General features: G+C 47.6%; 4 protein-coding genes across 9 annotated transcripts in view; 1 reads left to right on the top strand and 3 right to left on the bottom strand.

Moving 5' to 3' along the window:
- Window positions 1–96, bottom strand: part of LOC126569301 (uncharacterized) — a 170,072-nt gene extending 169,976 nt beyond the window's left edge. The window contains exon 1 of the mRNA XM_050226282.1: window positions 1–96. This exon is cut by the window's left edge and continues 325 nt beyond it. The gene's annotated coding sequence lies outside the window, so the exon portion shown is untranslated.
- A 940-nt stretch (window positions 97–1,036) lies between these two features.
- Window positions 1,037–2,525, bottom strand: LOC126569055 (mitochondrial dicarboxylate carrier-like). The gene is made up of 3 exons (XM_050225861.1): window positions 2,449–2,525; window positions 1,698–2,136; window positions 1,037–1,634 (listed from the first exon to the last, which is right to left on the bottom strand). The coding sequence occupies exons 2-3, from the start codon at window positions 2,111–2,113 to the stop codon at window positions 1,187–1,189; spliced, it is 864 nt and encodes a 287-aa protein (XP_050081818.1). The 5' UTR covers window positions 2,114–2,136; window positions 2,449–2,525; the 3' UTR covers window positions 1,037–1,186.
- On the top strand, window positions 2,193–9,704 carry LOC126569053 (uncharacterized). 5 transcript variants are annotated; one of them, XM_050225853.1, is made up of 2 exons: window positions 2,193–2,470; window positions 8,857–9,704. In XM_050225853.1, the coding sequence occupies exons 1-2, from the start codon at window positions 2,319–2,321 to the stop codon at window positions 9,674–9,676; spliced, it is 972 nt and encodes a 323-aa protein (XP_050081810.1). In that variant the 5' UTR covers window positions 2,193–2,318; the 3' UTR covers window positions 9,677–9,704. The 5 variants fall into 5 exon arrangements, with proteins under 5 accessions (XP_050081810.1, XP_050081811.1, XP_050081813.1 ...); XM_050225854.1 differs by lacking the exon at window positions 2,193–2,470 and adding an exon at window positions 2,619–2,660; XM_050225856.1 differs by lacking the exon at window positions 2,193–2,470 and adding an exon at window positions 5,228–5,306.
- LOC126569054 (mitochondrial dicarboxylate carrier-like) lies at window positions 2,582–5,737 on the bottom strand. Of its 2 annotated transcripts, none has more exons than XM_050225860.1 (3): window positions 5,651–5,737; window positions 3,431–3,848; window positions 2,582–3,362 (listed from the first exon to the last, which is right to left on the bottom strand). In XM_050225860.1, the coding sequence occupies exons 2-3, from the start codon at window positions 3,841–3,843 to the stop codon at window positions 2,903–2,905; spliced, it is 873 nt and encodes a 290-aa protein (XP_050081817.1). In that variant the 5' UTR covers window positions 3,844–3,848; window positions 5,651–5,737; the 3' UTR covers window positions 2,582–2,902. The 2 variants fall into 2 exon arrangements, with proteins under 2 accessions (XP_050081817.1, XP_050081816.1); XM_050225859.1 differs by lacking the exon at window positions 5,651–5,737 and adding an exon at window positions 4,228–4,427.
- Window positions 9,705–11,853: the final 2,149 nt, after the last annotated feature.

The following is an 11,853-nucleotide window of genomic DNA, read 5'->3' as shown; positions in this document are numbered from 1 at the left end:
TTAGTTCGAGTCACACGACTGGCTCGACTCGCCCAGCATTGAGCGATACCACGCGCATCCAACGGACCGACGGTTCCACACGGCACATCCGATTGAAACTACGATTCAACTACTACTGAAAACGTGCACGGCGATGGCGCTTGCTTTCGAAACAACGAACGGTCGCAGCCTGTTGGTACGGCCAGGATCCTTGCGCACCGGCAGTGCAAGCGAGATGGGCGACACGAAACAAGAGACACGATTGTACCAACACAACGTGCCACGGTGTGTACACGACCGACCAAGGGAAAACGGGTTTTCCTCCGTTCGCCTTCTTGGACTGGACCGATACCACCACCGTAAAGCTTCTCGCTGTGGAGCGGCGTAAACATACCGCGTACGCATAAAAGCCATGCTGACACAGACAGAGAAGCATGGCGTGGAGCAAACGCACACCGTTTCAAAAATTGTTGGGGGTGGGGGTGATCCCTTGCTCCGAGATCTGGGGAGCGCTCTTGCGTCGGCGAGATTCGGGCCCGGTGGAACGGCAGCATTAATGTTTTCCTCGATGCTGCCGCTGGTATTGGTGTACGCATAATTTGGTCTCCAGAATCGATCCAAAAGCCCCAAAGCTGCCTGCTGGTGGTGCATGGCGCATGGATTCTGTTGTCAGAGAGCATATTTTCAAATTTATGTCGTTGCAAAGGGGTGATGCAGCATAATTTTATTAGAAGTTGAAACGTATAAAATCGAAGCAAAATGCAATCAACCTTTGTAAGGAATTAATTAAATATATTCCTTAATCATAAAAAAATTGAAAAATCTTTCGCACTTCACTTCTCCATCCCAAATGACTATCCGCTTTCCAATTACTTTTTTTTCCAATAGTCTCGTCTACTTTTATAATAAACTTAGAAGTCAGTTAGATACTCAACAGGATGTAGTAGAGCTAGTGTCTTTGAAAGTCGCCTAAAGAACTAAATCAAATGAGGAGTACATGTTCTTTTTCGGATGATAACACACAAAGAATAGAAACAGATTTGAGCTATGCTGCTGGTTTATTTAACGGAACTTTGTCAGTTGTTTGTTATCTTGAAGAAATGCTAAGAACTATTCTAATACTACTTTGCCGAAACATTTCGCACTTCAATTGCTCAGAAAAGCAAACTCAGTCTTTCAATTCTATGCCCCCTTTTCCCTGAGATTCTTACGTATTCCGAAACACTCCAAAGTGGATCCGAAGCTGCTCCAGGAAGATAAACGTTAACACCGTGTGCGGTCCCAACCGTATGAAGCGTGGAACGAATCCCTTGAAAAAGCCAACCGGGCCCATCTTTCCGATGTGTCGTAGGATGGCACCGATGTTCCGGAACTCACCTGGCTTTGCGTTCATCATAACCGTTTTCACCACATCGATCGGTTGGGTCATCGTTGTCGCGATACCTCCGGCGATCAGTGACGCAAGAAAATGCGTCCCAATATTGTCTGTGAAGTGACCCGTTTGGAACAGTGTGTACTTTGCCTGATCGTAGAACGTTAGCTGACCGATGGTCATAAAAACGGATCGGGCTGTTGCCGAACTAGCGCCCGAAAATAACCGTCGAAAGCCTTCCTCTCTCCACACGCGAACAATACCATCGATCGCATTTTTGTAGCTACGAACAGAAAAAAGTTATTATAAACTGTAGAATCAAACTCAATCGAATCAAACCGCTTACTTTCTTCGCTGTGCAGGAGGAAGTTTAACGTCGTTCTGCATTCGTACGTTGATCAGGTCCGCCGGAGATCCGACGAAACCTCCCACAGTACCTCCGATAGCGGCCATCACGATTCGCCCGAGAAATCCCGAGTCTTTGCCTAAGTCAGATTGCTTGCCAAGCTCGTAAATGGCGAATCTGGTGGTCGAATAGGTGAGTTGGCGAAGGATTGCTGCCGAAACGCCACTATACAGAGCAGTAAATCCATCATCTCGCACAATTTCGCGAGAAAGCTGAAACATGGACAGGTTGGTTCGCAGATCGATCTGGTAGATCACCTTCAGCAAGTCCAACGGATGGGTACAGAACGCTGCTCCAGCGCTAGCCAGGCCTCCAAAGTACCATCGTGAAACTTTTTGAGGATTTCCTGACGACATCTATTCAACCAAATGAAGGGAACCTAAAATGAAATTTAAAAATACCCCAGAAACTTTTTAATTTCTCGTGGATTAACTTTTTCATGGATTCGTGGATCAGTTAAATAGTTTTGTCCTCGACTGTAAAAACAAACCATCCCGTATAAACGCGTTTCCCGGCAACCGAGCCGTCGAAGCAACCCTCGCGGGATGTCAAACCGTTGTTATGAAAATCTTGCCTCTTTTCCGCCGCGGATCGTTAAATTGCCGGGCCTTTTTATCACCGAATCACTCGTCCGAACTGCTCCAATCGACGCCGTGTTCAATCAACAATCTTCGTCCTGCTGGAAACTTACTTTTTAACCGGGAAAAAACAAGGTACGCACGGAGCACTGGGGGAGAACGTCCAGTAGCTGACGTCCTATTCACTGGTTTGACGTAAATGCAACAAAGCAAAGTGTAACGACCATAAATAGAACTGCAACTCGGTTAAGCTAACATTGATAAATATATTTGCATTCCCTCTAGAAAATCTCACGTTGCCACGCTTGGGTTGAGTCCTCACCATGTGAGTCAAACTATCCGTAATCTGAAAATGAACCAACAACACAAAAAAACCCTAGACAGCGCTCGGTACTGTACGCATCGCGAGTACCGATCGGCGCCGGCTTTACTGAGATGGCCAATTGTTGCGCCATCGACTATTGTTCCATGCTTTCCTTGTTCGTTAGTGGAATGTGTCAAATTGCTTTAAAAGCTCGCGGTAAACCCGTAACGGTTAGTGGTGAGTGGTTGCCCCGGTTTGTCTCCCTAATTTGACTTCGTTTCCGGCTTGAGGTAGCCAAAGTTCAAACGCAACTGCTCCAGGAACACGAACGTGAGAATCGTGTGCGGTCCAAGACGCACGAACGCCGGCACGTATCCCTTGAAGAAGCCGAGTGGTCCGAGCCGGGCCGTAAAACGCACAATGTCCCAAACGCTGCTAAACTCTCCCGGCTTGGCGTTCATGGCTCGTGTCTTGAGTACGTCCAGCGGTTGCGTTAGTGTTGTGGCGATAGCACCGGCCGTCAACGAGGACAGGAAGTGTGTCGTGAGATTATCACCAAAGTGGCCTGATTTAAGCAGCAGATCTTTCACCAGATCGTAGAAGGAAAGCTGCCCGATAGTCATGAACACAGCACGTGATGTTGCTGTCGAGGCACCGGAAAACAGTCGGGCAAAGCCTTCCTCTCGATACACGCGGAATAGGCCATCGATTGCGTTCTTGTAGCTAAAAGATAAAAGAGGCAAAGAATGTGTTAGCGTGTGAAGAACCAGAGAACCATGACCAGGACTCACTTTCTTCGTTGTTCGATTGGCAGCTTAATATCGTTCTGCATGCGAACGTTGACCATGTCGGCCGGTGTGCCGACAAAGCCTCCGGCCGCACCGGCCGCTCCAGCCAGTGCCGCTTTCCCGAGGAAGCCAGAATCGTTGCCCATCGCTTGCTTGCCCACCTCGTAGATGCCGAACCGTGTCGTCGAGTAGGTTAGCTGGCGCAGCAACGAAGCCGACAGGCCATTGTACAGCGCCAGCACACCCTGTGTGCGTACCACCTTCCCGGTCAGCTGCAGCAGCGAGATTTTGCCTTCCTGTTGTGTTTGCAGTGTGACCTTAAGCAGATCCAGAGGATGGGTGCAGCAGGCCGCCCCAGCGCTGGCCAGCCCTCCAAAGTACCAGTACGAGAGGCGCTTTTTCTTATCATCGGCCATTATTGCTGGAATGAAAGAGGTGCAAGCATGGAAATGATTATCCTTAATCCTTCTAGAGCAGCGTGAGAATCATATGACCACATGAACAGCTGAGACTGTTACATTATCACCACAGGAGGCGCCGAAGAAGGGAACAAAGAATATGTAAACAAAAACCGCGATTGCCAAGGTCACGGCAAAGGGGCAGACCCTAATGACCCACGACCACTACTATTTAACCATTCATAGAACCGCGACAGAGCACGGCAAAGCCACTAAGGAGGAGCGGCCACGAACACCGCAGGTGTATAAGCACGGGGGACTTATTTTTAGATAAAACCATGCCCAATTTGTTTGCGGAAGATAATGCAGCACTCGGTGGCGGGTGTATGCACGGCGTCTTACCTCACGTGAGAGGGCTCGGTGTGCTGGGGCTCGAGGGCGTGAGCGTGTGGAAGGCAGGGAAGGTGGTTTTAGGCCAAAAATAAGGCGACGACGACACGGACGACGGCAACGACGACGGTGGCAGAGCGACGAGGACCAGCAACGACACTTTTACTTTGGTTGCTTGGATGGTGACGTAATTGACAGACCCAGACGACGACGATTTCTTGCACAATGAGCAATGCTGTGCGGCGTCCGGCCAACATTTACAACCCCAAGATAAGGGTATCCCTACATTCTTTTCCTTATCGCAAACCACTTGGAATTATCTTGTCTATGCTCTGTATGGATGGAATACCGCGTGTTATCAATACAGAGCCAATGTTGAAGATGATCGAAATCAATAATTACATAGCTCACGGCCATTTCCAACGGGATCCAAACGAATTTGAGTAATCCAACAAGAAAACACTCAGCTCTCGTGTTAAATGTGATAAGTTTAACTAATCCTTATCGCTAATAATACGCCAAAACTTACAAGTAGATAGTCCTGGGCCAATAACTCTTCACCGTAAAGCCGGCGATACATGAAGCGTAAACTCTCGTATAAACTCAGAATGTAATGCCAAAAAGTTTACATTTGCCGTTTACACGATGTAAAAGAGATTATAGGTCCACGGAGCATAAATCCTAGCGTAAACGCTGTTTGCAAGCGATTTGCCCCACTACATTTCCTGTTCGTGGTTTGCATTAATAGTGAGTGATCATTACTAGCGTTTTTAATCTTTTTCTTCGGAAAAAAGATCCTATTTTTCTCACAAAAGTCGATTAAAGGTCAGTGTAATTCGGATTACACGTCTCAACCCGGTCATGTAAACATGTTCAAGTGTAAATTAATTTTATATTTACGCTTGAGTTTACGCTTCGTGTATTCCGGCCTTAAAAATTTGAATTAAACGATCCACCGGCGAATCGACGCAACCCTGCGTTGTTTTGACGTTCTCCTCAAAACAAACATGCGGCGGTAAAACGCGTTTCAAAGATTTCGGTGGTGCACTTAAAGATCAGTTAGCTAGTGGTTGATAATCCTCTTTTTTTTGGTAAGTGGCCTCTGTTTGTCCCTTTAAAGCACGTCGTGGAGCCAGCCGCATTTCACACTTCAATTCACACTTGTACGGAGCCGTTTGTAGCGGTTTGTTTACGGTTTTCGTTAGTTCGATCAGCGCATGGCTGGCTGGCTGCTGCGGGTGGGTTGTTGCTAAGGGCAACCACGTTGTAGTTTTCAGCTGACGAGCGACCAGTACCGGTTTCCGTTGGTCGCAGGCTAGCAACACAATGTGCTACAATCACTGACTAGCGCAAGGTCGTTTCTAGACTAGCTTGAAAGTGCCCACAACTGGTGCCAGCTGTGTGGGGTACACCCTCTCGACATTGTTGCACTTACCACAGGAAGAAAGGCTTCTGCTGAGAACCCTCGCGCTGCTACTACACGTTGACTCCTTCGGAAAGACGCGCCCACTCCGCTCGACGGTCGCCGACCAAGTGAACTTATCAGGTATCTTGGGTACGCTTTGCTAAAATTATCATCACCTATCTGTGTGATTGTCAGCGACTTTGTTAGGGGTGGGAAAGAAAACTTGCTTCTCCGCTCGCTCTCGGTGGTGACGCACGGGAATGGACGGATCAGCCCCATGCATAACATCCCATATATGTCTCCTCATCCAGCGGCGCTAACTACGATCTCAAAGACGGCGACTTCTTCTCGATCCGGCGTCCTTCTGCTTTTGAAATCGATCCACGTTGGCGGTGACAGTTGGCCGGGGCCTTTGTTATCGTTGATTGATGATGGATTATGATAAGGGCGCGAGATGTGGAGAATGTACAGCATCTTTCTTATCTTTACCACCGCTATCATCATCCCCATCAGCCATTATCGCCCTGTGTACTTGCCGGTCTGGTAGATCCATTACGGGAAAGGATTTTCCTGGGGTTATGAAACATGTTCCTTGTTGTCTTTGTATCATTTTTCTGCGTGCCCTGCGTCAGGCCGCGACGCGGAAATGTGACAAAAAAGGAAGGCGTGAAAATGAAGTCAACATTTTCCAACGGGTGCGTACAGGGGACCGATCATTGACGTAAGTGTCCCCTTGCTGGCCGAGACGTGATCTCTTGCCGTCGTTGGCCATTCTACGGCATGGCGATGGGATTAGGATGGAAGAAAAGTTGTCGCCCAAGTTTTCTTCCCCTTCGTTCGTGCGTTTTATCAAAGAAGACGATGAGTTATGCTTTATTGTTTTGAGACCGACATAATCGACCCACAGTTCCACGGGATGATTTATCTTACTTTACGGTTATTGGTGGACTACTTATCAAATGATGGGCGGTGTCAACCTTGAGGTGGCTTAGGAATTTATATTTTGCTATTGGAAATGGAACTATTTCACAAAACCAATCATAAGTTTTAAGAAACTTTCAAAATTGTTTGTATCGTAATATAAGTCACCAATGAATCAGTGAACCCAGAATGAAATAAGACGATGATATCGATTGTAAGCTCCAAATGATCCATCTGCTTAATGAAAATACCTGGAACGTTCAACTAGAACTCTATCCGTGCCATTGATGCGGAAAATTAAGGTATATCCATTAGAGGCTCCAAAGGTGATTGCTGGAGAAGAAAAACTATCAACGTTCCGTTTATCTTGCGACAAGTTCGCTGCCAAACCGACCGGACCAGCGGTAAAAAACAACCTTCGAATAATCTTAAAAGCTCTGTTTGTCTTAAGCTGCTTGGTGGCTCTTTTTGCGTCCCTCGATTTTCGGTTTGTTATCTAACAGCGGTCAACAGACGAGAAGTTTTCCGTTTGAAGTACGCTACCACCATCGAAACTTGTCCCTTCTTCGGACCGGCAAACTGGCACTCGCAAAAGTTTCACACGTATGTGGTTAAAGTCTTGTATCAATGGGACAACAGCTGTTGAGTGAGTTAGTAAGTGGAAAGGAGGAAAATAAAAGACAGGCATTGTAGGAAGTTTTGCACTGTTCTTTGTGAAAGATTTCCCTCGGGGTCAAGGTGAACGACTTTTGCTTACCTGTGTGTTACCCCTCCAATTGCAGATCGCCGACCTCTGACCGCATACCGCTTCGGATTGAAGGTTTTATGAAGCCAATCTTAATTTTATTATATCCTTCGCGATACGCAATTCATCGAAGTAATGGAAATTGTACGCTTTTATATGATGCCTAATAACGAATCACAAGCAATTCCATTTTTTTGCGACACATTTTTTTTTTGGCAAAGGAAAGTGCAGTTTTTGATGATATATCCGTAATAAAAATGATCTGCCTCATGGGAACGGGCACATCCGTTCACGTTTGCCGGTTTTCGTTCGATAATTACGACATGCGTGGTGAAACATTGATAAGATTGATAGCTGAACCGGCACGCGTCGATTTTCACCGTAGGCAGCATTGAGGGTTCGTGACTAAACGAAAATGATACGCCGAAATGGGGCACTGTCGACAAGCACGCCTCTTAAATACGGGACACTCTATTGTTTTGCTGCCGTACAGGAGGATGGTTGGGGTTTGTTTTTGCTGGAAAAGTTTGAAGTATCATCTTCAGATGTTTATGGGCACAAATGTTGCGTCTTCTGTCGCAATAATGTGCTTTGGCTTGAGAAGTGCTATGATTCCTTCGCATGAAAATGTGATGTCTAACTTATAAGGTTCGATCTCGCTTTGCAATGAAATCAACTCACAAACCCTAGGTATATTGTGTGTTTGTATAATTGTATTTGTTTTCTCTAAAGATAATATTATTTCATTTTTGTTGGATCTGCTTTAAAATGTTTTTAAATCGAATAAACTATCAAGTATTCTCGACCATTGCTGCTCCAATCGTAGCGTCCGGTGGGGTTTAACACCATGCAGGTCCAGTATAATAAACGAACAAGGCTACAATATATTCAAGGAGATCCCTATCGAATCCCCATACATCATACCGACGAATGCATTAAGGAAATTAATAAGAGCGAGAACGACTATTTACTTCAGCGTAGGGTGATGGACATACTGACCTTTCAAATGTTCATGCTTTACCCCTGGGTGCCACGTTTAAATGCGTGCAGTACTGCAGCCTTTCGTTTATGAGCAAATTTTTCTAACTTGTGCTTCTAATTAAAAAATATTAATCAAACCCAACCAGCCAACCGCATGTATTTCTGTATGCCTATTTATCAAATAGTGACCAGCAGCTGGTACAGTCATCGTTGTAACCTTGCTTTGTCACTGAAAGTCAAAAATACTGTTTTTTTCAAAGGAAATACCCACCAGAACATGGCACTTTCCCTCGGAAGCTCATCCTAATAACGGTCTCCCGGTGCAAGAGTAGCGGCGTTACCGGCCAGACATAAAGCAAAAAGCTGCAAAGTAGGCGGTCGGCCGGATTGTGTGTTTTGTGTTTTAATATTTGACGAACGCACGAGTAACCGACGCCGCATGTTTAGGGTTTTTGAGGTTGGTTTCATGTAGGTTGGAGGGCTGGGCTGGGCTGTGCATGATCAAAGGAACTCGTTTACACATTTTCACCATTAGCCACACAGTAACGAGCGCAGCAATGAGAATCACTTATGCTCTTCTTCTCTCCAGCACCCATCCTGAGGTTTGCACTCGCAACCACCGCTCGGGAATGTCAAGAGATATTCTATCTGCATGCTGCTGGCCGATGGCCGGTTACCCATGCACCAACCCAGTCGAAAAGCCGCGAATCACACTGGTCCAGGAGCGAACTGATACGGATGGCAGTTTCCTGATTGCGACGCTACTGACCAACTATTTGAAACTATCACCCCGCAACCACGTGCTCCTGTTTGCGACCCATCAAAACGCGTCCCATTACACGAGCGCCTGCCAGAAGCTAACCTTCAACACGTCTGCCGCCATCGAGTCGGGTCAGCTGTGCATCGTCGACGTGCTGGCCCAGTTGTACGCGGATTGTGACGGCGGCAACACTCCGGCGCCCAATGGCAACAGGCTGTTGCAATCAATCATCGAGCGATTGAGGGCACTATCGCCAACGCAGGACACCCTGGTCATTGTGGACGATCTTGGGTTCTTCGCAAACCTGCATCCTACCGGAGAGGACGAAGTGATCGATTTCGCCGAAGAGCTACTGTGTACCGTATTCCAAGCGGTCCAGCATATCGTGCTCAAGGTCAACATATCGGAGTGCTACCGGCGGCTGTGCGCCTACATCAGCGATCTGGCGCAGGTTAACATTACCCTCGAGCCGCTACCTTCGGGCAACTTCCGGGAAGTGGATGGTCGTTTGACGGTGTACCGGCTGGCAGGGGAGTCGGACAGGGACCTGGTGCAGCTACGCGAGCATCATAGAACGTTGCTGTACAAGGTGTGCGACCGCCAGATCCGCACCTATCTTTCGGGGGAGCTTGGAATAAAAAATCTATAAAAATAAATGACCACGTGGCCTGCGACAATTTGCGGCGTGTAGCTTGTATTTTCACTTTCACGGTAGTCCACGGCCCCCGTGGCAGTCCCGGGTGCACATAAAGGTAAGGTATGATAGTGTCTGGTAAAATGGAGTGCGGCCAAAATGTAATCTTCCGGCCATTCAGAATGAATGAGGTAGAGGGCCAACCGGCCCGTAGGTCGCCATTTTATCACACTTCAAGGAAATGTAAAACTCGTCGCAGCGCCATCGCCATCACCCTCACCAGCGCCACGGGACAGCACTACGGACACGAACACGGACACGCGGGTACTGCCAACCTATGGCACATGATATGCAGCACCATTTTCCGAATCCGCTCCGAAAGTTGGCACGGAGGTTGCCCCAAATTCGTTCTCGGACTCGAAGAACGATACGAGTGCTACGTGATTCTGTGCTGGACTGCTGAGCCCAGAGAGAGAGAGAGAGAGAGAGAGAAAGAGAGAGAGAGAGAGAGAGAGAGAGAGAGAGAGAGAGAGAGGGAGAAAAAAACGGAAGCAGCCTTTTGGCCGTGTGGACCGCACGGTCTAGTATCATATCCATCAAACAGAGCGGCACCTAATGGGAGGGAGTTACTATTTAATGAACTCCTCGCATAAAGCATGTGTAACATCCAGTGGCCGCACGTTGTGTCCGGGATGATAAAGGCGAAAGGCCATCCTCTGGCACCGGCATTTCACGCTCATCTTGCTCATCGCACGGTGTGGTATGAATTGAAATGGCATAAAATGTTGTCGGATGTGTTGAAGGTGACCCCGAATGGGAAGGATTGGCACCACCACTGCTACCCTCAGCCTACTATATCATCACTACTTCCATTACTAAATCCCCACCTCATTTGTTTCCCATTTTCCGAATGCTTTTGTTGCAAACCGGAAGCTGCAGGATCGAGTTTCGCTAGATTATCGGATTAAACCTGTAGTGGTCCCACTCCCCACCTCCCGGGGACGGTTCTGTTGCGCTGAAGCTGTGGTGTTAACACACGAGACTGTGGATGGCACTCGAGCGCTTAATTGTTTTTTTCTCTTCCGTCTCATTTTGTCATTCCATTCTCCCGCTCCCCACCGTCGAGCTTCATTGTGGCAAAATTTAATTTTCCAGCCAGACACCCCAGTTGGAAAGAAAACATAAAAATTCCTGACGAATGAATCCGTTCTCGGTTGCACACAAACACAGTGTGGCGCCTCCATTGCAACGATTAAATTTCCTCCCCAAGCGGACACGCGCCACACCATCAACAGTCGGGGCAGGGGGGTTTCGAATATTGTGCCATTTACCATCTCCGGGTGTCGTAACATTCAGAAAGAAAAATTTCCAACTTCCTCTTTTGCTCCGCTTTCACCAGAAGCGTACAGCAGCGGGCGGCGAACGGAAAAGGGTACCACGGGAGCGGGGCCACCATCACGTGGCTCAAGGACATGCCAGACCCTATTTACTGCCGGGGTCGTGGGGCCACTTGCGAAGAGAAGAATCTGTACAAATGATGAGCAGTAGCAATGAAAAGAATGATACATTTTGTATGCCATATTTCATATCGTAACGGCACCCCATCATGGGACGCGCACAGAGGTCCCTTGGAGCTCAGAGTCAGAGAGGTCCTTCCTGAGAGCGAGCAACGAGGAAACTTTCACCTCTCCACCTCCACCAACTACAGCATCATCCCTTCGAATGAGTTATTGCAAATTTGGGCAACAAACGGGGTTCCTTCTCAAAGCCAACCCGTCCACCTTGTTTCTTCGATGGAGAGACTTTGACGTCGACGTCCTTCCACCAGTACGTTAATCGTCCTTCGTTCAACATAGAATAATGTGGTGGAAAAAGGCACTCCGTGTGGTTCTAGGACATTCTTCTTACATTCAGACATCATGTGTAGTACGTTACAAATTTATTGGCCCCGAAACATTGGCAGTGGATGCGTTTGACAGATTGTTAATGTGAAAGTTTGAGAGCACGCGGGACGGTTGGTTTTTGGGGGTTCCCCTTTCCTGCTGCCTGGCATCATTGTGTCACACATGAGCATTCCACCATGAGGGCCATGTGTTTCACCGGTGGCGGCAGCTGGTGGAAAAACTTGTTTGATAAATAACGGATCGAAGACACAAAGCCCTAAAGGTTGACGGTAAACTTACTCATCAGGC

Source organism: Anopheles aquasalis, chromosome 2 (assembly GCF_943734665.1).
Source record: "Anopheles aquasalis chromosome 2, idAnoAquaMG_Q_19, whole genome shotgun sequence".
Lineage (NCBI taxonomy): Eukaryota > Metazoa > Arthropoda > Insecta > Diptera > Culicidae > Anopheles > Anopheles aquasalis.
The sequence above is the reverse complement of the archived record's forward strand: the minus strand, read 5'-3'. Positions and strand labels throughout refer to the sequence as shown.